This window comes from Pangasianodon hypophthalmus, chromosome 10 (assembly GCF_027358585.1).
Source record: "Pangasianodon hypophthalmus isolate fPanHyp1 chromosome 10, fPanHyp1.pri, whole genome shotgun sequence".
Lineage (NCBI taxonomy): Eukaryota > Metazoa > Chordata > Actinopteri > Siluriformes > Pangasiidae > Pangasianodon > Pangasianodon hypophthalmus.
This window is the reverse complement of record NC_069719.1, coordinates 15048518-15075327: the sequence shown is the minus strand read 5'-3', so window position 1 is coordinate 15075327 and position 26810 is coordinate 15048518. Positions and strand designations below refer to the sequence as shown.

At 39.1% G+C, this 26810-nt stretch overlaps 1 protein-coding gene and 1 long non-coding RNA gene across 2 annotated transcripts; both read left to right on the top strand.

Annotated features, from left to right (window-relative positions):
* Window positions 1–180: 180 nt before the first annotated feature.
* Window positions 181–2800, top strand: foxa2 (forkhead box A2). The gene is made up of 2 exons (XM_026934223.3): window positions 181–655; window positions 1245–2800. The coding sequence occupies exons 1-2, from the start codon at window positions 587–589 to the stop codon at window positions 2445–2447; spliced, it is 1272 nt and encodes a 423-aa protein (XP_026790024.1). The 5' UTR covers window positions 181–586; the 3' UTR covers window positions 2448–2800.
* An 856-nt stretch (window positions 2801–3656) lies between these two features.
* LOC113538627 (uncharacterized) lies at window positions 3657–16397 on the top strand. Its single transcript, XR_003403867.3, has 2 exons — window positions 3657–4454; window positions 15812–16397. It is a non-coding gene; the product is annotated as an uncharacterized LOC113538627 (long non-coding RNA).
* The last annotated feature ends 10413 nt before the right edge of the window (window positions 16398–26810 follow it).

The following is a 26810-nucleotide window of genomic DNA, read 5'->3' as shown; positions in this document are numbered from 1 at the left end:
CAATGTTGAAAACATGAATAAAGCCTGATTAAAGGTTAGGTGTAACGTCAGTTTTTATCAGCGCGTGATAAAGTGGCCTTAACCACCCCCTCGCGCCCCCCTCCTTTTTTTCTTCTGTTGGAATACAATAAGATTAGCTTATAATGAATCTTTTCATATGGACGCTTGCTCTTTTGGAGTGGCGCAGGTGTACAATAGGGGGGCAACGCGGCGAAGTCTCGCGCCTAGGTGTGAGCAGATTATTCAAATAGGGCCGAGTGAAGAAGGGATTGGAGGCTCGCCCGGCGCACACGGCTATATCACAGCGCTAACACGCAGCAGCAGGCGTCATTTGAACTCCAGTCTTCAGCAGTCTGCTCTCTGCGTCCGTCAGCGCGCCTGCAGCTGACTCACACACACACTCACACACTCACACATACACACACCTACACACACATACGCACAAGCGCGCACACAAGCACACATGCGCCAGCCCTTGACAGGAGAGCGCGACTAGAACACGAGGATCCTTGTGGTTCCCAAAAAGCCACCGGCGAGGACGCGCTTGTCTGGGGAAGCCCTCTAAAAACTGAACGCAAACTTCAGGATGCTCGGGGCTGTCAAAATGGAAGGACACGAACACGCTGACTGGAGCACCTACTATGGAGAGCCGGAGGTAGGAAGCCTACCCTAAATATATATGTATATAGTTTTTTTTTCCTCATGGAAAGCCGATTTCGTTTTATACAACTCAATATTAGCCCTGAGATAATATTAACTTTGAGATCAAATATTGACTTGAGGCGCCTCCAAATCCTCCCCCATCTCGACGCGCTGCACTATCCTAACAAAACTTGGGCTTGACATGAAATACAAACTTCCTTCCAGGCATGGACCCTTCTGTATACATATATATCTGTATACTGCAATAGCATTTTAGCACAAATTCAGAAAGAAAGTTTATTTAATTACTAATGAATGTTCAGCTCGAGTTTAACTTACAGTCGTCTAAGCAGTGGTCTAGCTTGGTCAGTTTTAATAATTTTGCTCATATTTTGTTTTTATCATAAGCTTAAAAAGGCTACTTCTGCTGAGCTTCTAAGTTCAAAATTAAATAAATTTAAATCCAATACAAAATATTTTACAAAGTGTAATTTTTCATGTTTTCATGTGTCGGACTATAATGCGTGTTTTCATAGCTTACTTCTATCTGTAATAAGACCGACTTTAATTTAAAAAAAAACTTCTTTCCCCCCTTTTTTTAGTGTTACACCTCGGTCGGCAACATGAACACCGGACTGGGAATGAACTCTATGAACACGTACATGAGCATGTCTGGAATGAGCACAGCCGCGAACATTACAGCCAACACCATGAACATGTCGTATGTGAACACGGGCATGAGCCCCTCCATGACTGGCATGTCGCCGGGCGCAGGTGCCATGGCGGGGATGGGCCCGGGCATGACGGGTATGAGCGCAGCACTCAGCCCGAGCATGAGCCCAATGACGGCTCAAGCGCCTTCCATGAACGCCCTGACATCCTATACGAACATGAACGCCATGAGCCCCATGTATAGCCAGTCAAATATCAACCGGTCCCGCGACCCCAAAACGTACCGCAGGAGCTACACGCACGCCAAGCCGCCGTACTCATATATCTCCCTGATTACCATGGCCATCCAGCAGTCTCCGAGCAAGATGCTCACCCTAAGCGAGATCTACCAGTGGATCATGGATCTGTTCCCCTTTTACAGACAGAACCAGCAGCGCTGGCAGAACTCCATCCGCCACTCGCTCTCCTTCAACGACTGCTTCGTCAAAGTGCCTCGCTCGCCCGATAAGCCGGGCAAGGGCTCGTTCTGGACCCTGCACCCCGACTCGGGCAACATGTTTGAGAACGGCTGCTACCTGCGGCGCCAGAAGCGCTTCAAGTGCGAGAAGTCTGCGGGCAAGGAATCCGGCCGGAAGTCTTCCGAACCTGGTTCACACAGCAGCTCCGAAAGCTGCAACGGCAACGAGTCTCCGCACTCGAACTCCTCCGTCAGCGAGCACAAAAGGTCGCTTTCCGACCTGAAGTCGAACCCGGGGATGAGTCCAGAGCACAGCGCCACCTCGCCCGTTTCCCAGCACCACCACCAACAGCAGCAGCAACAGCAGCAGCAGCATCTAATGGCGCAGCACCACGCGGTTCTCGCGCACGACGCGCACTTGAAGCCGGATCATCACTACGCTTTCAACCACCCGTTCTCCATCAACAACCTCATGTCGTCCGAGCAGCAGCATCACCACAAAATGGACCTGAAAACGTACGAGCAGGTGATGCACTACGGCTACAGCTCGCCGATGGCCGGCGCGCTCTCCATGGGCTCCATGGCGGCCAAAGCGGGCTTCGACTCGTCGCCGTTAGGAGCGGACACGTCCTATTACCAAGGCGTGTACTCCAGACCCATCATGAACTCATCCTAGTCTGCTGGAACTTTTCACATGTTTGTATATTTGTAAAAAGTACTCTTTGTGCATACGTATTCTGGACTTTTTTGACGTTTCACATTAATTTAGTGGTCACGTTTATTAGTAATTATTTTGTAAAAAAAAAAAAAAATGTGAAGAAACGAATGTGACGAACTGTGAACTCTGCTCGGCGGCTTGCAAGATGGACCAAAAATACAGCTGATGTGAACCTGGGAATCTCAACCAAATGAAACGGAGGAACTGTTCTTCATTCATTTGTGAAAACATTATTTATGGCTTGTAAATGTGTATTCTTGTAGACAATGATGAGAACAGAATCTATATTAAAGTGTTATTTGAATTTTCAACATGTTCTGTACATGTGGTTCTTGTTCATCAAAATCATTCTCGGATGTCTTTATGATTTATGCCCTACAAAGCAACCACAATCCACTGAATTTACATTTCAGGCCATTCTGCAAGGGCATTTCACTTTATGAATTCAACGCGTAATGGAGCTAGTAAATATCGAAAAATATATTTTTTAAAAAGATATAGCAAAAAAAAAAAAAAAAAAAATTTTCAAATGAACAAGACGTAAACATAAGGACTGGAATTGCTAATATTGATTATCTCTAAATGTATAGATAGTTATATAGGCTGGAGTGAGTGTGGTGCAAACCAGCCTCCTGGGATTTCTTTTTCCACAGCCAATTAGCCAGACATCCCATAAATAAACTTTGGTGGACTGAAGAGATTTCAGAGGAGCTATGCGAGACATTAGATAAAGAATTAAAATAAGTGTCAACAAACAAATGGTATTTAAAAGGAAATTCTTCTTCAGCAGGGTTTTTTTGCACAAAAACGAAACACTACAATACTATATTATATTATATTATATTATATTATATTATATTATATTATATTATATTATATTATATTATATTATATTATATTTAAAAAATATTATATACATGCCTAAGATGACATACATAAATAAATATACATATATTCAAAATATATATATTTTAACACATTGATTAATTGTTAACACTTGGAGTTTGATTTGCCTGATAAATGATGACAATGACGGTAACAACGAGACGACAACAATAATAATAATAATAATAATAATAATAATAATAATAATAATAATAATAATAATAATAGGAAGAAGAAGACATATTGTTGCTTGATCATTACTAATGCTAAAGACAGGAAACAGGTATCTGTGGAAAACAGGTGGATTTTTTTGTTGTTGTAATTTTGACTTGTGACATGTTTTAAAAGACCTTCATGCTGTCTTTTAAATTTGACGTTTCAGACAAGAGCATATGCTGCATTTGACACTTTTTTTTGCTTTATTTTTGACATAGTGCGGATGGACACTGTGCTGTACACTGCATATATTCTAATGCGCTTTTTCCTGCTTACAGTCCATGAAGCATTCAGTGAGTCAACTAAAACTCACCTGAGCATATTTCATATATAATTCACTGCCATTGTGTTAGTGGCTTTACAGGAAAATAAAGTTCCTAACAGGTTACCTACACTATTTGGCAGATGCAGTATTGTCAGAAGCCGGTTTATATTTTAGATCAGTTTCTGCGCTCACTACAGGCTCATGTGCAAATAAACAATAGCTGGTAAACAATGAAAATATGGTGTTAATACATATATAGGATGTGTACACGGAGGAGCAAATTGCAAGACTGTAAACTTTGAATGGAGGCACGTCACTTCTGGGTAAATTTGCACAGATATTAAATTTCGGCCCCCTCATTTTAGACTTAGGCCCTAATGCGAGGCTGAATTTTTATAGCGCGCTGATCGATATCGCTGTAAAAATAATCATTTTTTTAAACTAGCGGGCCAGCGAAATCTTTGCTTTGTGCTAAAGTCAACAGTGGCAGAGTTTGAGCTCAAATAAATGCCGCTGTGCCTGGAGCACTCTGCAGAAGGCAGCGGGCGAGCAGCGGGCGAGCAGCGGACTCTCACGCCTTTCCTTCCAGCAGCTTACAGGTAGGAGCAGCTCACGTCCTCAGCGCATCTCCACACACTTCCACAGCATGCTGGGGTTTACATCCGAACGGCTGCATTTAACTAGGACACGCGGGAGGGTCTTTTTTTTGCTCTAGAATTTAAGAGCTAGTCTGTGGCTGGTGGATTGTAAAGACTCGGAGGCTGGAGGCTTTCCTCTGGCGCGACTTGCTCCTGACAGACTGCGACTCCAGCTGATAGATGATGTGCTTCATTCACACTGCGGGAGAAACGCGCTCTCTGCACCCGGCGAACAAGAGCCAGCACTATCCACCACGACCCCCTAGAGCTCTCATGTGCTCCCTGACTGAGGGGCTGATATTTTCCATTGTTAAGTGATGAGAACTATAAGCAGCGTTAACCAAACTTAACGTCTAAGTCAGTTTCTCGAAATAATCACCACGTGCGGTCACAGTATCGATGTGTTCGGCATTTGCAAGAGGTTGCGTAATGGTTCATATGCTATAATAACTAAAACCCGTGGTAAAGACAGTCAGGAGGAAATGCGGCAACTATCGCTAATGTGCATTACAATCAGGTTTGCAGTCCGAGGACACACCTGATTTACTTCACCTTTACTTCAGGCAGAAATGGGAATGAGCAAGAGACCATCGACAGAAAGGCAAAACAGAGCTTTTGCACATCTTACACTATAATAATCTAACCACTTCATGGTTTGGTTACTGGAATTAGCCATACATCTTTAGGAATTGGGAAGTAATAATAATAATAATAATAATAATAATAATAATAATAATAATAATAATAATAATAATAATAATAAATTGCCTGAAACAATTGTAAATATCACAGATTGTAAGTATTATAAACTGCAGGCTGCAGTCCGACAGTTTTATTTTCTCAAACTGAAAAAACTATTCGCATGATTTTCAAATAAAGCAAATCATTTTAATTTATCACTTATTTGTAATTGATATTTTATAAACGGCAACAAATAAAATAAAGAAAACTATACCACTACTATTACTTCTTAATAATAATAATAATAATAATAATAATAATAATAACCACAACCACTACCAATAATAATAATAATAATAATAATAACCACAACCACTACCAATAATAATAATAATAATAATAATAATAATAATAATAATAATAATAATGCTTCCAGAATATTGTAAAAGTCCAGAGCTCTTTCCAGCTGTGCAGCTCCAGTCTCCACTGGAAGTGTAAGTCTACAAGTGAATGTGTAAAATACCTGAGGGCGGCTAGAATGGACTCAGAACACGTCCGGAAAATGTGTTGTGTTTCTAAGCGCATAACAATCATCCCAATGAACATAACCTTTATCAAACACACCGCTAGGCTTAATTATCCTTACTGTCAAGCCCAGTTAATCGGGTTACATTTACTAAGAGCGCTCCAATTTTCGCGTTTATTTGCAGTATAAAAGTCTGCAAGTACTAAACATTTGAACTATATTTCCCAAACCCCTAAAGGATGTGATGTCAGAGAAGTTGGTGTCATCATAAGTGGCCTGGTGTTTGCACCAAATAGACTATTATATCTGCAGCTAGTCGCCTATTTTCCTAAAAAGTAAGTATAATGTATAGTGTAGTAAGCTATGCTATATATTTTCTGTTCTGTTTTTTATACTAAATAAGCTATAGTATATATCCATCTGAGCCTTCAGTCGGTAGAAATGGCATCAGTATAACCTATAATACAGCTTGTGATGAGTGACCTAGGCCCGGCCAATAACATGTTAGCGATGTTCGGTGTCTTACGTAACCCGCAGAGTCAATCTGGCGCGCGCTGTGCTCGCCTAAAGTTCGGAACACCCAAGTAGATCGTATCCAGGGAAACGGCGCGCGGCCATCTTCCCGGCGTTAAAGCGGCTTTTAGGCCGCGGCTGCGACAGGAGCGACACAGCAGCCCGACTTAACTTCTCCCTCACACCAAATGCTCTTAATCCCCAAAGCACAGCAAAGGAAAGCTGCTGCCCCACAGTATATTAAAAGAACACAAAGTCAGCGCGAGTTCGAAAAGGCAGTTTCTCTGACAGCGGCGATTCCCACACGGCTCTGAGGACGCACAGAAATATCTCTAATAACACAAATATACACTGCGATAAACATGTAGCCTGTATATTTCTCACTTTTCTTAGCTGTGTGTGCGCCAGATAAACAATAAAACATGACATCGACCTAATACCTTTACTTCTTCTCTGTAGGCCTACATGCTGTCATAGATTCATTTTGAAAAGTTCTGGTTATTTACTTTCTGTTTACAAAATGATTAATTGTAATGTAATGTTATGATCTTCATAATACTAACAGGCCTATAGATATACTACTACTACTACTACTACTACTACTAATAATAATAAAAATAATAACAATCATTTATTATTAAAATATTATGAATAATTTCTAAAGAATATAAAGAGATTTAATTGTTATACTATAATTACAATAATAAAACATTAACCTATAACCAGAAAACACATACATTACAATAATCTGCCTCTAATTCTTTTAAACCTGATCTCATTTTAACCTTCTATGCACGAGCATCAAGAATGATGTGTATCACCAGGGTATCTGTGCGCACTCCACTACAGCACTACTGCATGATTAAATACAGGACTTTGGTGAGAGGAATACAGAATATAGTAAGAACATGATATTGTGGAAATTAGTCAGTTATCAAAAGAACAGCATCAGGGCTATTAATGAATTACAAATGCATATAACGTTTTGCGGATCAATGGAAATCTGCAGTGTGATGGTGAATATGGGGTAGTTTGAATCGCAGAAGTGCCATGTACCATGAATCCATGGGAATACAACTGGCCACATTTGCATGGCACAAGCGTGTCAGGTATCAGCACGTGTGGTGGAATCAGGCACTCAGCTTTATCTGAGCATACTGAGGTGCTGGAAAGGCTGTGTTCAGGAAAGTGTAATGGGTGCTTCATATACATCTAAACAGGTGTGTGCTGGCCAGTGTACTGTTCCCCGACTATGCTGTCATTCTAGGTAGAAATTGAAAGAAAATAACGTAGTTATTAAAAGAAACAATTTTAGATGTATTTAGAGGATTCAACTGATGAATGTAGAGGAACATAATCACAATTTTTTATTTTTGTGCAAAATTTGTATATTTTGTGCTTTAAAATTCTTACGAAATCTTTTTTTTAATCAAGTGTATATGACACCCAGTTAACAAATTCCAATCATTTTTTGTTTCCCTGATGAGACTAGGCTGTAGAAAGCCAGATGGAAGGTAGCGGAAATAGGCTAGGGATGCAACAGAGGTCAATAGTGTGTTCACACTGCTCTAACAGAATAGTGTGAAATTCCTGCTCGGTTCTTTCTCTCACAGACAAGACTTGCCAAGCCACAGGCCAGATCCTATACACATGATCACACTTCACAAATTCATCAGCGTTTATAAGCAAACTACAATTATCTGCCTTTTTAGAGATGTCTTCAACATCCTATATGTCCTGTAATTCTTCTGTGCATTGCATATTTACATACAGGGATACATAAGGGGCAAATTTCATTCATATTTGCCAAAATAGCTGGTTCATGTTTGTCCATTCCCCTTGTCCAGACATACATATACATACATGTTTTGTATGGATTCCAGTAGTTCTCACCCTCATCCGACATTTCCTCTGGTAAAAGTCTACAGTTCAAAACTAAGTCACAGGGAAGGACACTCGACTCATTAAATCTTAATGAAAGCAATAAACACAGGTGCCAGCAATTCATTCAGACGCCCAAACCAATCTCCATTTCCTGCTAAAGGCAAACAAGCCCAGATGCCCCAGTGTGATTCGCTGAATAACAAAAGCAAATCAAATTTTTGTCCTGCATGTGTTCCCAATGCAGAAATGTAGAGGCAATAGGTTATGCCGAGACAGAGCTTGTCCAATTTATTGTACGTGAGACGGGTGTGTCACTGAGGTGATTCCAGCATTTTCTAGGACAGCAAAGAGCTTGTAGTTGAGAGGATGGCAGGAATATCTATGCAATATTCATGAGAACCTATTTCTTCAAGATAGACCTGGGCAGACATGCATGATGATAAAAAAACAAGTCTACACCCCTTTCTTAGAATCAGAGTGATTAACAATACTGCAGTGTCCCCCAAACTCTATATATACTCTAGTCTAGATACTTCTACTTCTAGATACATAATTCAGCCCAAATTATATGATGCTCTACTGATAATCTATTCTATATGTCTGTAGTCTACATATTTTGGAATTCATTATGTCTTCTTTATCCAAATCGAAATGAAATAACAACAGCATAATTGCTTTCAGAACTCCAAAATGTGCCTGCCCAGTTTAAAGAGACTGTGAGCTGCTGTAATGAAAAAGCCCTACCGCTTACTCTATATTCCCTTCACTCACACTACATGAGCTCAAATGCAATCCAATATAAAAGGTACAGATCATTCATCACACCGAGATTAATGTGGGAATAAAGCACTGTTAAAAGCCCAGAGATGAGATTACTTGTAGATACTACAGGGTAGTGCTCCCCAGACACACACAATTTAACCCGCGTCTGCTTACCACTGACAGTGACATAGTGGCCAGACTAATTCAATTTTCTGTCAGATTAAGTGTAGGTAGTATTGTTGGGGAAGTAGATTTATCATCAGTGATTTACAAAAGAAAGACCCCCAGTGTAGACATACGACGGAATCTGTCGAGGACTGTGCTGTGTAAAATGACTTATACATGTTTAACATGCCTAAATTGCTATTACTCAGAGCATCAGCCACTGAAATATCATTTAGAACATTACATAAACAGGCACACTTTGTGGTTAGGCACAGTCATGCAAAATAAAAATGCTGTTTACGATTTTGCCAGAAAATAAAAAGGGCAAAGCATGGCTCACTATGTGAGGTACTGTTCAGTTTAGGCTTACCAACCATTACCATAACTGTGTATCTGGGGCTTAAGCGGACCAACCCACTATTAAAGTCGCTTATCCCAAAGACTGTTCTGTTACTATACCAATGCAAATAAGTCATCTGCACATGCAAAGCTGTGCATTATTAGAGACTAGTCCAACACGATATATCCTTTTGAGCGGTGCCGATGATTTAGACTGGGGAAAGATTAATTACAACACAGGGTTTGTTTATGAGAAGAGCATTTGGAAAGAGGTAGGCTTTTCAAATACCTGGCTTCCATGATGGTGTGGTTAAAATCCTCAATGTTTTTATGCAAATGCTTCACTGGCAGTTGAAAGAGTTAGAAATGTATATTTTTTGAGAATCACATATCAAGAGATAGTAGGCAAGTATTACATGGACGTATACTAGCGTATGAATGGCAGCACTCATGGTGGCACTTTATTTGGCAAAAAAATACTGAATTAAGCTTTCAGTCTAGTGCTTTCTGAGGATTTACGTCACAGGCAATAAATGTTTACTTTTCCTAAAATTGACAGTTATTATTCTGCACAATAAATTAGAACACATTGCCTGCTCTAATTTACCGTTTCTATCTGAGCCATTAAACACAAAAGCAATTTGAATTATGCCTCCCTGTTATTATTATTATTATTATTATTATTATTATTATTATTATTATTATTATTATTATTATTTGGGAAATAAAAATATAAATAATAAATAATATAATAATAGAAATTAAAATACATACACCTAATAACAATTATAGTAGCTTTTTATATGCATAAATATAGTTAAGTAATATGAGAGCTACAAAGTTACAGGTTTCCATTACAGCTTTGTTGTGCAATATTTCTGTTATATATCTATAAGTCAGATCAATTCACCATAATAATGCATAGCCAGTGATGGAGCAAACAAAGCCCTGAACATATGCATTTTGTTTCATCGTCTATCAAAACACTGTCGGCTTCACTGAAAGTAATAATAATTGAAAAAAAAAAAAAAAACTTGAACACTGTGTTTCAAGTACAAGATGTCTGACAAGCAGAAAGCCAGCATCTAGAGGAGAGGTCTAACTGCTACAACGCATTTTAGTGAGCAGTTGGTGATGAACGCAGTTAGCCCCTCCTTGGCTTAAAGCAATTAATTCAGGCACCCTGACATCAACTCTCCAATCCTCTGACAGCTTGGAGCCCAAATCAAAATGCTAGTTCTCCTGGGAACAGGAGAAGATAGCCGGCTCTTTTCTGGACTGTTTGCTCACTGGGCCTGAGAGCAATCTTCCTTGCTGAATGAAATGCAAGGACACAAACAATGTGGCGGCGAGAGAATGGAAGACGGGGAATGAACAGTTTGGACTATTTGCTCAGCAGAAGGGCAGTCACAATGGCTGGCCCATGGCTTTCCCATGCATCAAGCCTCTTAGTCTTAGCACTCCTTTGTTGCTGGGTTTCGTTCAGATAAGAGCCCAGCTGCCCCATGCGTTTAATTCCCATTGTACACCATACTGTATAGCCATTTATCTGCTTTTAGGTGGCTTTTCATCATTTTGTTATTCCAGAAGTGTGCATCATATCGCCCGTGTATCTCCATGGTCTGGCTTCACCTTTGCATGTGCAGTCATTTAGGGAGGATGGACCAAGAAAACAAGCAAGGTCAAGACTACAGAGAGATGATACCTCAAGTCTTCTCCTTTCACTTAAGCATGTGTGTGTTTGTGCTTCAAGCTATTATAATGCTAGCTATCTCATTAAATCAGTTGCACCTTGAATCATTCCATTTAAGCAATTACCAAAGAGAAATTACCCCTTGGAAAAAAAAACAGGAGTAGAGAGAATGAAAGAAAATTGTCTAAGCTTCTACTACTCTTAAAACAGGGGTTTTAAACAGAGAGCACCACCCAAAAAAGATTACAACATCAGCTTGGTTATAAATCAAGCTGACAATCCAAACTATGCCATGTGCCATTTGCATCTAAGATTCCAAAGCTGTCTGTGACCACAAAATTTCACGCTAGTCAAGTGGGTAAAACTCCATAACCACAAGGTCACAAAGAAATAATACTAAATATCAGAAACCTTAAGATTATGATATCTCTGTGCTTCCATCCTCGAAGAAAGCCTATCAGACAGAGGTTCTTAAGACAGCATAATTTATCACCTGCTTACTGTATTTATTGTGCATCTAATATTGGCCTGTTATTAAAATGATAAGCAACATCTTACAGCCTATAATTACTTCTACCACAACTATTATTTCTACTTCTGCTGGTGCTATGACACTAGTAGTGCATGTGATAAAATTACTATTGCTGTTATTGCTGTTCATTTTTAATCTACTACATATTTCACTGCTGTGCTACTTCTGTACTGCTGCAAATACTTTGCTTTGTTTTTTTAAAATTCAAGTTATTTGTTAAGATCATTTTCTGCACTGAATGAAAATTTCATTTCAATTTATTAATACACTAAAGAATAAAATAATTCATGGTGATAGACAATGCAATTAGGACACCTTGTATTTGATTCGTAACCCTTTAAAGTCCAAGATTATTATTATGAATTAATATTATATTTAAGAGCATTGTGAACCAATCAGAATCAGTTCAGAAAAAGCATGCATTAGTGATTATTTCATAAAATTGTACTGTGGAAATATTATTTCTTTAATATTACCTGTTTAATAATATGGGTTTCCTTACATGGGTAAGCAGATCACTAAACTAACAGTTCTGAATGCTGCTAAAGAGAATAACAGACCCTCAAAATAGAATAAGATTCATCAACCTCAAGAGGTCCAAGCTTGGTAGTAATGCAATTTTCTTCACAAGGAAAAAAAACTGCTAGGGTTTATGCACTGCAGTGAAGAAATACATGGAGTAGTGAGCAAAAATCTGGCTAACATATTTATTCCAGTCCATGTTCTCAATCCTAATTTCAAAGCTTTGTCAGGTCTGTGAGGTGGGAAGTCAGAACACGGACAGCCTAATACAGGTAACATTAATGTAGAGGCAGTGAGAAAGCTGGATTAGTGTTAGGGATTTACGTCACAGTGGGAGGACTGATTTCCACAGTATGATAATGGCCTATTATATTCTTATCATGTTTCAAAGGGGGAGTCTCATAGAAGGAGAACTATAGTTCTGTGGTGATACTGAAAAACAGAAAAAAGTAATGATGCAGAATGCAAAGCAACATGTCAAAACTAGGAGCAAATCAGTCCTGTGTATAGTGTAGCGTTCTATATGCTAATTTTACCTGTAAATGCAAGTCCATTTGTGCATGTGTAGGTGAGGGTGTGTGCATGAACATGTGTGTGGGATAGTTTTGCATAACGCTTCACTGATGCTAAAGTAAAGCTCCGTTCATGGCTTTTCAGCACTCCTTTAAGTTGCCACCACTGTGTAATTGATGAGTGCTGTGACATGACACAAAGCTCTACTGCTCAGAAATGAAAGGGAATAACCAAGTCATATAAGATGAAACACACAAAAGATGGGTGATTAGCAAGTACCGGAACAATGTTGATATTGCTCTGAGAACACACACGAATAAACACACCCTGCACTGTACAGAGCTTTCACACGCTGCTCAAGTAATAAAAAACAAACTCATCACTTCTACAGACATAAAATAAGCACTAAATTCACTATCAGATTAAATTAGCAACATTTATTCAAATAGCCCCTGGGCTGTATACTCAATTATTTACTCATCTAAGTTAGACATTTTCAATGCATAAAGATACAGTGAAAGAGCTGAGACCTATGGGTTAAACACTAGGAATGCCAAACAGTCCATCTTCCCATAATACAAGCTCCAGGTAGAACTATTTAGGGGTTGTTTCTGCAGGAGAAAACTCTCTAGCGTCAGGTAGAATCCTTTCATGAAGGTTTTGCAAAGAATGACGAGGGAATGATTCTCCTTGGCACTAAAGAGTTTTCTAACTTTCATGTCATATCTTCCTTTCATTCTTGGGGATTAGTGTCTTATTCAAGGGTGCAATTACTAAGCTATACAGTGGAAGGGTGGGGAGAAATGAGCCTGCAGGTCTCTTCCATTTCATTGGACTTCATTATGCATTTGAACCTTGTGACTTGAATGAGACACATTTCACTACTGCAGTCCATTAAACACTACTGTCACTGATGACAGAACCATGGTTAAAAACATCATCATCTCTCTCTCTCTCTCTCTCTCTCTCTCTCTCTTTAAAAAATTCTTCTGCTGTTCCCAGGTTATGAGATGAGAAATAGAAACATAATTGAAATATACTGTATGCAAATATATATAATTCAAAATAACGCAAATAAATACATCATGAGCTATGTGCACATTGCTAAATATTTACATATTTCAATTTTACTAATAATATAGCAGCTGAAATTGTTTTTCCCTCATATTTTCCCTTACATGACTAATAAGCAATATCTACATCATCACAGGTCACGTTTTCATAAAAAAAAATAATCACTTATTTTTTTTGCTCACAATTTGTAACAAATGATCACAAAAACATTTTCAATTCTAGCTGTATCACAGACATGTTTTGTCAGCTCATGTTGAGTAATACACAACTCCACAACCACAACTGCAAGTAAAAACAAACCTGCTATTAGAAGGATAGGCTGGTGCAGATCAAATCCTTAAAACACAATGCATTTCAGAACTGAAAAAATTCCTGATTTTGCAACACATCTTAAAATGGTGTGCATACTGAATAATTGCTTACCAACCCGAAGTTTTATATGCAATGCTTGAGCCTAAGCTCATGTATGCAAATACAAGTGCATGTGTAAATGGTAACTAACTGAGCCAGTTCTAATAGGAAAAGTGGTTTCCTCATGCAAATTCCCACAAGGGAGCTGGAGTAAGCCTTTGAATAACATGAATGAACTGAATGACAGTTATAATATGTTAGTGCATCAAAAATGGCAATAGATCACAATACTCAATAAGTTAAATGATATTTAAAACAACACATAGATAGATTTAGAGGCCTGAGAAATGGTCAGTTTTGACCTAAATCTGCACTCATACCATTTAAACCAATAACATTATTACCTGAAAGCAAAGTCTGTGGTTTGGTCTCAGGAGGAATTATATAAACACACAGCCTCAGAGCTAATAAAGACAGGGTTTAATATTCTACTCTGATTCCCCAAAACTCTTTTGTTTTACCAATACATCCACTTGGCCAGAGTTTTTTTTTTTTTTTTTTAGAGAGGACAGACCAAAGATAAGAGCTATGGGAGCATGTGACGGCCACACAATGTCCCCTCAGTTGGCCTCATTGACCGGCCCATGGCACCTTCCAGGTATGACTGCAATGTTTAACCAGTCATCCATCTTCTACCTGCTGCTGGCAAACAGGCACCTTTGTCTAAACCTCACTGTTGTTAGGGCCTGCTCTGACTCAATAGATCAACCCCGTTTATTTCCCCATTGGCTGTGGCTCAGAATCTATGCTTTTCCTTTAATCCGCTTTTTATTTCTCTGACAGGAACATTCAGTGTGTTAATGCATCTGTGCGTATGGGTGGTTCAGAGGAGAGGCTGTCTATTGCCAGGTTCAACTGGTGATTTGTGGCGAATTCCAGGCGCTTATCAGCAGAGTCCAGCTTTAATCTACAAACAAGCTCTATGTAGATCTATTAATTTTTCTGGAGTGGATCTTTTCTATATAAAATTTCCACATTCAGTAAAGAGGTGAAAAAGAACAATCTATACACTTCATTTCTGGAAATTATAAGTCATGATTCTGTATGTGCATATAAAATGTCTGATAGATGGCTGTTTTTGATACATTTTTATTAAAACCTGAGAAGCAATATACAGTATACCTGACAGCATGTGTCCTTGCCATATTTACCTGTATCTCGACTATGTCTTCTGATGTATCTTTAACTAAACAATGCTCAGTAACACTTTCACTCTTCAGATCATTTAAGACTAATGATATATTAAATTAATAAACTTATGTGTGTATGTGTGTGTGCAGTTAAAATGCATGTGTGAATGGAGGTACCCTATTATGAAAAACCAATGGCAAGTTTGGACAGGGAGTGGTGATTGGGTTGCCAGTACTTTTAAGATACAAAACTATGTGTGGCTCCAGTGACTTAATAACCTTTTTAAATAAACATGGCCTTGTTTTCTCATCTGTAGTAGCCTGACTACCTTCACTTTGTTAACTGGGACAAAAAATGGCCATATTAGGTATTTGATATTTAAATAACTACAGACCAAAAGGACAAGACTGGAACTTAGGCAGGACATACTCTAGGACAGAATGATATTGTGATAATTCAAATACAAATCTGCCATCATGCCATCAAATGTTACTTCTAACATAATTCCATGCATATAAAAATGAGACTGAGGAATTTGATTATGAATTTAAAGTGCATACTTTTCCTTTCAGGTATGGATCAATTTGCAAAAGTTCATCTTTAACAGCCCTAACCCTTCAAACCTTGCTGGAAGTGCTAGCTTGCCAATCATCCTCACAACACCTTCACCTGCGACTCAGCAGTCACGTATGACCTGGCCGCGTATGAGAGATAACATTCGCGTCTGCAGAGCTGAGAGGGGGGACAAAAGGAAGTTTGACGTTAATGATTAACGGCACTAAAAGCCCCTGCTTTTGTATTCCCATGGTACCGAGGCTATCTGGTGGCCATGTGACCTGCGTGGAAGAGATTGGGGGTGAGCGGTAGAGCAAACACAGGTGCTGTGTTTGGGTTGGAGTTGCCTGTGCTGTCAGGGACAACCACAAACACACGCAGCCATGCCAAGCTCCACAAACAGCCGCCTACGCCAACAGATCAAGTCCAATGTGCTCCTCCCCATCTTCCTATATGTTCCACATCGGAAAAAAGTATCTACCATGTTTAGTGCATTCTATCTGGGGCATCCTTAAGGAACGGGCTTGAAGATGTATAGTCTAAATAAAAACACAATTGCCTTTTACTTGTATAATAAAACCTAACAATATATGCTTTAATTTATACCTGTATATTCCACTGTGCTGAATGATCATGTTCTCATGTCACATACAACTGCTAATCAATTTTGCAGAGGCTGCCTGACTGTAATTAATGAGCTGTTCTCAATCATTCTCAATCATGCTACACACAATGTTAACAAGTCCTGAGGGAAAGGTGTTAAGAACCATTTAACCTCAGCATTTTCAATGTCAATCATAGCTACATGTGCAGTGCGCTAGTGGGAACTGGACCTTTTCTTGATAATGTAATCAGCTGATATGAAGGCCCTATCGCCAAAAACCCTCTCTGTCTGACACAGAAATGACGGAAGTGATAACGAACAAAAGCTGCAATACACGCATCCCCTCTTGTAAAAACAAGGAAATGGAAAGACTGCATTATGGAAACACCTCATTCAGTTTCTAATTTTCTGTGCGGTGTGCTGGAGATCAGACAGACGGTCCTTTTATTGTTCTGATATTAATGTTTGTGCTCAGGCTGCCTTACAGTTAATTGCTAGCAATCGAGGAGTCAAGGTTTGATTACGAACATAACAATGATAAAGCCTTTTGACGGCAAACACTTAATCAGAAGAGAATATTGTCAAGGGACAGAATCGGTGTGACGGAGATAGGGAGAGTCCAGCCGAGGCAAATAAAATGTATACGATCTAAAACCTCAATCAAACAACAGATTTCATACCTGTGTGTATATGTGAGTGTACACATCACAGTCAATACTAGTGAACACACACCTTTGTTAGCTTTACTCTAGCAACCAATGAAGGCGTGCTGGAGGGTCGGTGTAAAACCTGAATGCTAACTCTGATGACACGCTGCTTTAAGACTAAAATGGAAAGCGGACACTGTCTGGAATGAATAGTTTTGCATATATTAATACACCACTGTGCACTTAATGTTAACTCTTCAATACAATGTAGTTTGTTCTACATGGGAACACAGTTACTAGAAATATTTTCACTGAAAATAATATATACTTCAAACTGATAAAATCAAAACACCTTAAAGCACAGACATCTAAACAAAAAGTTCAGGAAACAAGTGTTCTTTTCACTTTTGTCCTTAGGTTATCTTCACACCTTTCATCTTCACCCTAATATACAAAGCTTAAACCCGAATTCAAATGCAGGATAATTATAAGTGATCCATTGACGAATACAAGGACATACAGACAAAAAGAAAAGCTATAGATATTCGTCACAGGATTAGTGCTGTAGGGTGTTCTGTGCAGTAAAAAGCTTCACGGCAAACCGCTCCAAAAGGACTGGAGGCATCAGCTTTGTTGCTAGAGTATTGTGTCGCTCCATAAGTCTGGCTATTGTGAGCTGAAACTGAGCTAATCAAAGTGAGCTAGCAATGATAAGCTAGGTTATGAAAAGACAGAAAAAACAGTTCTGTCTTCAATAGCTCTTTTTGATGTGGTAGACAAAAAAAAATGTTATGTAAAAAGCGTAAAAAGTGTTTCCTAAGAAGGCAGACTATGCATGAACCTTCAGCTCTTTTGTCTGCCTCTACACCTATAATGAGATTATGCTGGAGGGAATAGTAAAACTCTCTACTGTATTAAAATGCCTCTATAATAATATACGCTTAATATACCATTCTTTGATGGCTCCATATTATACACTTTATATAAATATGTATAGTGTGTATATTATACAAAATAAATTACATAAATAAAATTTAATAGACAAGTTAAAAAGAAAAGTAAAACTGAAATTTAAAGAACCAAGGAATGTTTATCTTCAGATATTCATCTTAAAGATCATCCATTCATCTTTAGTAACCGCTGTACTGGTGAACCTAGAGCCTATCCTGAGAACACTGGTCTGAGGCAGGAATAGACCGTGGAAGGGATGCCAGTCATTCGCAGCGCCCCATGCACACACTCAGTGACACCTACGGGCAAATTATCTTAGAAAATCCACCTACAGGCATGTTTTTTGGAGGTGGGAGGAAACCAGAAAACCTGGAGGAAACTCACGTGGTCATGAGGAGAACATGCAAAACTCAGCACAGACAGTAACCCGGGCTCATGCCTTAGATCCTCAAACACTTTGGAGCCATATAGCAACAGAGACTTTTAATTTCTGAGCTTTTCACTTTCAGAACACATTTTATATTGTCATTAGATTCAAGTTGACATTATTTATAATGCTACTTACTTGGGTTATTGATGTTTGGATTAAACACAATTAATTCAATTGACCAGTCAAATAAACTATAATTATATTAATGTAATAATAAATATAAGCATTTTAATAATGGTCAGTTATGATTTCCACCACTGTAACAAAACACACCTCCTAACTATATTTCACAGGCCCTATTTTGAGAACCATGGCTATTGGTCATAATCCCATACATTTAAGGTGGGGAGAGTGATCAAAAGTGGGTTGAAGAGGGGTAATGTCTTGACGTGGCAATGACCAGTCCAAGATTAAAAGCAGCTTTATATTCCAAAGAAGATCTTAGGAGATGAATTATGATTTTCAGTCTACAGCACACAGTTTTAAAATATTTTAGGATTAAGGACAGCACTAATTTAAATTTAGCTGAGAACAAGAATATTCAGTAACTGTCAATCAGTTCTATTTAATCTATTGCGAAAGTTGTTCTATAACACAGATTAAACACACTGTAATGTAAACAAAGGCATACGTTTGGTAGTCTATATATATGTACCTGCTTTATAATGTGAATAAACAACAAACCATTAAAAAATACTGTCTAAAATGTAATAATTGCTTAACTAGGGAAGCAATTATTACCATTACTTTCTGCTTCAACTAGAGACCATATACTGTGCTACACTGAACAAAAACTCCAATCCAATGTACTTCACACATAAAATATTATGATAAAATATTCTTTGTACACCAGTATAATTCATTACAGGTAATAAAGTACCTAACAGTTAATGTCTCTATTTTTATTTTCCTAAATTTTTATATTTTTATTTTTAGATTTGTTCACCTTATTAATATTATTTTTATTTCTTTTATTTTACTGTTATTACTAAGCACCAGTACACCAAGACAAATTCCTTGTACATGTAAACCTACAGTACTTGGCAATAAAGGTGATTCTGATTCTGAATAAACAAGAAACAACACAAAAGGCAAATGGTTCTGAGTCATGGCTGTGACGGCACATGTATATAAAGTGGCGTGTAAAAAAGCTAACTGAGGCTTGTGGGAGCAGGTGATAGCCTGGCCTTGTCCTCCCAGGCATCAACTCACGCAAACCGTTTGATCTCATTTTATTCACTTGCAGCAAAGAGAGCAGTGAAGGGGAGGAGGGGGGGTTGGTTGGTGACAGGTGTACCTGAGTGGTGTAGAAAGGCAGAAGCTCCTTCTTTCAACTCTTTCCTCCCTCTCTGCTTCCCTTGCTCTATCTGTGCCAGCTGTACAGTACATGCCTGGGAGAGATAGATGCCATTCAGTTTGAGCACAGACAAAGAGAGTCTGGGCGTATGAATGGGAGAAGGCAGGGTCACACAGGAGAGCAGGAAGAGCACAGGACACAAGGTGAGGGCCATTAAAGGCTCCATAAATAACTGTGCATTATAAAGCTTGGCAAGACATTAAGATTGGAATATGATGAAATGGCAAAAAGATAATTAGCAGGGATCTTGGGATTCACCTTGTGGTTGGATTGATAACCCATTGTATTTGTATTTTCAGGTGAAAACTATTTTTAGTGACCTTATTTTAATTTTGTAAAAAAAATATTGCCACTTTTTAAAGTGTTTTAAAATGTTTTTTGGCTCATACCTTTTGTCTTATAAAAAAAATAATCATTACACATTAGTGATTATTGCTATTTCTTATTTAAAAACATTTATTTTAAATAAAGTAAAAATGGAAGATGGAAGATGATTAATGAAACACAATTTTAAGTGATATTACACCACAGCTAAACTGGATGTGAGAAACAGTGTTCATTTGTCATGCAGCTCACAGATGACATCATTCTTGCCAGTGATGTGGCTTTTCTATGTTATTCTACATTGATGTAATTGGTTTGCAGAGAATTTTACCATTCACAGAACAAGATGTGGTTATTACTGAGCATCTGAACGTTGCTGTTGAAGGCGGGACGGCTGCATGTGCGTGTGATCACTAGCTTGACGGAGTGGGCGAGATAAAGAGAAAGAGACAGACAGCTGCTGTCCGCCAGAGACTGGTACAGTGAGCCGAGCAGCTGAGCAGGTTTCACCTTTCACTAAGGCGAACATGACCAATCCCGTCCGTCAGCAGCCAAGCAGAGGCTTTGAGCTCATTCAGAGCGAGAGACAGAGAAAGAGCAAAGAACAAAAACAAAAGTTTGGTGAGCTGTGTTACTGAGTGAAACAGCAATAAGAAAGACCAACAGAGACGTTTACCTTAAGCTACAAACCGTACTTTCTACTTACAAAGACAAACCACAATGATGAGAGACATTCCCTAGAGGGCATAATATTCAGATTTACCAGTCCTAACATAGTGATCATCACTGCAATCACTGCTATTTTTATACATGAATAATATTTTTTTTAAAAAAAGAGAAACTTACAATCTAGAGTGCTGTATCTATTTTGATGGATACTTTCTTAGAGTACAAGGAGGAGAGGAGTGACATTCAGTATGTCTCTGTGTGTGTGTGTGTGTGTGTGTGTGTGTGTGTGTGTGTGGCACACAGAGGCACTGAGGCAGGCAGGCTGAGCGATCAGCCGGGTGCCGGGGGTCGGGATAGAGCTGATAAAGAGATGACACGGCCGATAAGATAACCCAACTATATAGCAGACATTCAGATAGGGGGCGGGATGAGTGGCACACAGAATTGGAACCAGATAAAGCAAGAGGGGCCCCTGGAGAGTCAAGAACAATGGAAGGAGGCGGAGAGACAACGCGAGGACTAAAGGATTGCTTCCGGAAACATCCACGGAGAGCGGGCTTGAAAGAGTGGGCTGTGCCATTGGGATGATCCCCTTCCATTAACCCCAATAAGAGCACACACTACAAATTCATTAACACACAGAGACAGAGCTCCTTCCCACAGTGGCTTTGTGGATATTACACTGGCTCTCATATTAAAAAAAAAAAAAGAAGTAATGCCCACTGAACCAAAAGTGCACATCACTGCCTTCGTCTACAGATGTCAAACCCAGTAGTTTATATTTATTGTAATTCTCCACAAAGATAAAACCTAAATGGTCAGTTCAGTTGCAGTTATCACATTTATGTAGTAAAAAAAAAGTCACATGACTTCTCGACAAGAAAACAGGCTACAGTATTATCATTCTCTCCTACTGCACACTCATCAATATCATGAATCATTTTTTATAGCTCAGAAAAAAATTCAGCCAAAATGATCTGCTTTCTTTATAGTGAGAATGTTCATTCCAGAGAGGCTGAAACTGACCAAGTTCCTGAAACCAGACACAAACTAGAATGAAGTCAGTTCCTTGATTTATGGTGCAGGAGATACAACAGGACAGACTCTGAATTGAAGATGAACTCATTTTACGATTCTGACGCTGATAGTGTGACAAAGGGCAAGAGCGCGCCGGCACAATGAGCAACACAAAGAGAAAACCAACTTTCACGTTGCTGAAAAGGGGGCGAATGTCTGGGCCAGCTGTTTTTAATGTCGCCAACACTGATAGGAGGCAGGTCATTTTTAACAGTGTGCATCACCCCCATTCAGTCCCGCACAGACACCCGGCTATTCATGGGTAACCTGTGGTGACCTGCATTCAAGGCCACGTCAGGGTCCCCTGCACAAAAGGTGCCAGCAAAAGGGGTGTGTGTGTGTGTGTGTGTGTGTGTGTGTGGTGGGGGTGAGTGGTGTTGCAACTAGGCTGTTCACGACCCTCCAACCCCCTCGGTTAAAAAAGACCTGACTTTTAGGAGTTTCAGTTAAAGCGAAACATACGGACAAACAAATACAAGGAGAGGTAGGTACACACACACACACGAAGAATGTACAAACAAGCTGGAAACAAAAGGGCTCTTGTAACAGAGGCGGGGATCTTGATGAAAAATTCAAACAATATTATATGGAGAATGTCAACAAGCGCCACACTTCTGCTGAGGGCCTTACAAACAGACAGAGCAACTCAGCACACACATTACGCCAGTGCGGCTCAACCTCTCAGCGTAATGATGATGGCTCTTCTTTTACTCCTGCTTGCCTTTTAAAACCAACACACACACTGCAAACAGAGCCGCAGGAGGGGGAGAAGTCTGAACCTGTCCCTTTCCATGTACCTGCTCCATATACACACATCCACCCACCCACCCACACCCACCCACACCCACACACCCACACCCACACACCCACACACACTCTCATACATAGTGAGACACACTCACACTTGCAATGTTACGGGTCACCTGTGCCCAGGATTCCCTGACCACACGGGAAAGGATAGTTTGTGAAAGACACAGATTAAGATATTCTTCACATTCCAACTGTCCACCCTCACCATGCAACACTTTAATGCCTACTGACAGAAAAGCTCAGGAAGCATGACTTATTCTCTCATTGTTGGGAAAGACACTGAAGAAAACATATCACTCAATCATGAGACCCTCCACATTTGCAGTCACTGTCAAACTTAGAGAACTGTATTTGAGAGCCATACTGGATGAAAGAAACTGAACTTTCTAAAGAAAGCTATGTGTTCTATACAGGTATGATACCAGAGAAGTAAATTGTACTCTTGTCAAAGAGTTTTGCTTTGGCTCACTTGCTTGGCCTGCACTGTGGCACGTGGAGCTGTTGGAGGAGAGAATTGGCAAACTCGTGCACCTAATTGTTATTGCGGCAGTGTTTGGCCTGGAGCCAGTCGATAGGAATCAGGGATCAGCTCCTGAGCTGTTGCTCCCACTCCCAGTGTCTTAGTTGTAATGCATCCCTCTACTAACAGGGATCAAGGTATTAGGGATTCAGGTTATTTGTATTGATTTTATGTGCTGTCATGCCGCGTCCCAGCCAAGTCATATTTGTGGAAATTGCAAATTTCACCTCAGAAATGTCACGAGCATTTAATCTTTTCCAGTGTGGTCAATACGGGAATCTCTGGCTGATCAGAGCAGTGTTATTGCGCCGAGCTGCTGAGCTTCCACTGTTGCCATGGCATCAACCAGGTGCACAGGTTGGAGAGAAATGAGGAAAAAAGAGAATAAGAACTGTAGAAAAGATCGATTGGATCCTATACTATCGACTACAATTCTACAATTAGATCCTTATAATGCTATAGAATATATAGTAGTGATGTGAACATATACCAGTATGATGGTGTATCATGATAAATCTGAATTAGTTACACTATTTTAGTTTTGCTATGGTGAAACACCCAATGCCATTAAAAACAAAAGAAAAACACTTAATTACTTCATTTCCCCATGGCACATCCCCATAAATCCTATATGAGATTTTCAAAACAGGACAGTCTTCTTTTTTTTCTTCTTCTTATTTTTTTAAGAGGAGCATGTTTATGTAATCCCTTCAAAAAAGTAAATCAGAATAAATGTAATAAGTAAAAAGAGAAACTTTTCTTAAGTGTTCATTTGAAGTGAACACAAAGCATACCAGTAAAATCAAGCTGAATAACATGAAAGCTTTCACTGATTGCATTGTATAGATGTCCCTATTACCATCCACAGCAACACAGACACAAAAAAGCCACAAAAGGATCAAGTAAGCTTAAAAATCTTGCAGGTGCACTACTTGCTTTACCCAAAGGCTATAACTCAACCAAACATAGCCATGTAAATATTCTGCGACATGCCACAGCCCAGACTGCTGGCTTACACTTCGCACGCTGCAGATGTTTTCTTACACTCCAAATTTGCTCTGGAAACTAATCAAGGCCTGATAAAGCTCATGGCAAATATGGAAAAGATTGACATCCACATGTGGAAGTTTGCATAGCTTGGCCAAGTGTACATATAGGCCATGCAGCGCACAGCTTCAGCTGGGCCAGAGTGAGTTTGGGTTTGGATACTAGGAAAGGAGATTACACAATGGGAAAGATGATACTTTAAAGTTGCACTTTAAAAGAAAGATAAACTCACGTGCTACCTGATACCTTCAGAATACAATTAGCTCTAGGATCAGCAGGATTTTTGTTTTTATTAAAAAGGCTAATAAACAAAATTAACAAGAAACAATATAGAATATTTACGTTTGTTCTCTTTTAGCCTTTATACTTAGATTTCACTCACCATTAGGATAATAAATAGGTAAGATAAATAAATCGTGTTCTCCCATTTGTCCTCAAACTGAGAGACATGGCCATTGAGAAGGTCTGGCCACCCTCCAACTGATGAGCCTCATGCTAATCAATGGATCAATTAAGGAAAGGCACATGGGGTCAAGCCACAGATATTGCACTGCCTATTAGTTCGTCTACCTGTCATTATTACACAGTCACATGTCCAAACAGAGAGCGGGACTTGGCATGCTAGGCAGCACTAGCTAAAGTAAACAGAGAAGCGATGAGGCTTGAACAAAATATTGATCTGACACAAATCTGCAGACGAGAGGTCTAAAAGCTGTGATTAAGGCTAGTGTGTGTCTCAGTGTATGTGTGTGTTTCTAAAATTATATAAAAATCTCAATGTTTAATGTTTAAATATTGCTTCTTATATAAACTTGCACATTTAGAATAGTCAGCATTTTTGAATGTAGCAGCAACGAAACAAAGATAGGAATCCCTTTATTAGATTATTTGTTAAATTGTTCCCTTTTTATTGAATCATGCAGAAATAAAGCCTGTTAAAAGAGCAAGGATAAGAGCCTTCTACAGACACAGAATAGCAAATACAGAAAGTCTTTTCAGTGTAACATTTTCAATAAGAAAAGATGTTTTGCTAATGCTTGACACTGAAAGAAAGTAGGAAGCTATGCTGTGTAGTTAGAACAAAACCTTCAATTTAGGATTTACACATCCATCTATATACTGCCTTAAGGCAACATTTTTAATATGAATATTTTAATAAATATGAAAACAACAGGCAAACTATGACTAAAGCAGTGGAAATCACTGATCATTGACTGCTTTGGACCCCATGAATACTATAAATGCAAACAGTTTGTATAGAAATTTATTGCAAAAACCTTTCGGGCCAGACCTGCAGAGAGTTTCTATCTAAATTTACCACAAAGAAAATAAAAATGTAAGGGAATGACTGAAATAGAAACTGAATTCTATTCAAAATAAGATTAATAACTACAGGATGACTGGCTTTTATGTTTCAGATATGTCTTGCTGAGAGGAAGGGGATCATATCTTTATAAACTGCTCCGCGAAGCTGGCTACAATGTTGGACAATCACGTCACCCCTTCAAAATCCACATGCACAGAGGAGTTATGAATAATTTCACTTTTACTCTCTGTAGACAGGATTAAGCTTATTGGGGCTTGAATGAATGCTCTAAGGCTAAGCTTATGAGAGTAACAATTCTGGTAACTTCTATAAACAGCCCTAGCAGAGTAATCCAGAGTTCTGAAATTCAAAAGCAGCATTGTGAAACTCAATGAAAATAGCAAGAGTCCATATTCAGGTTTGGTAAAGTTTTCAAATTCTTTTGAAATTCTTCTATTACTGCTCCTCCTTACACGACAGGGGACCAAGATGTCCTGCTCAATAAGCACCAATGACCAAACAGAGTTCTCAATAGAAAATGATGCCATTGATGCACTGCCAAATAGGAAAGCTGTTCCAATGCCACTGCCTTTATTACTCGACACCATTTCATTCACTTCAGATAGAGAGCTGGCATGGTTATATCCAAATTAGGAATTGTGATCTGAGCAAACATGCTGGGATTTGGATTTATAACAATGGGCACACAAAAGCACGGTGGCCTAATGGGGACATCCAGCACAGCAGGGCACCCTCTCTTCTAGCTGATCCTCTGTGCCCTCCTGCAGTTCGACAAGATAAAGTAGCCTGCTTCGCATACAAAAGAACAATTTGGACAAATCTCAAATAGGCAGCTCAACCCAGTCCTCTCAGGTTGCTATCGCAGCACATCAGTCACACAGTTCCTTGATAATGAGAGTACTTTGATAATGATTTCACTAGTGGCTGTTGTTATGCTGTAAGCTATTCAAAGGAATGCTGAAATTAAAAGATCATGGCAATTTCAAACACATTTTATATTACAAGTAATTAGTAAAAGATTAATGAGACTTTCATTAATTTATTTGGTAAAGCAAAACCTAATTCAACTATAGATCTGAGCTCTTCAGGTTTAAAGGTGTTGCTCAAGTGCACAACACTGATCCTGGGTTTCAGTCCTGGGCGGTCAAACCTATGAAATAACACATAAGGAATAACTGAATCAGACCCATCAGAGTTAAACCAATCAAAATTGTCTTGTGAGATTCTTTAAAATATTTTTGATCATATCTTTG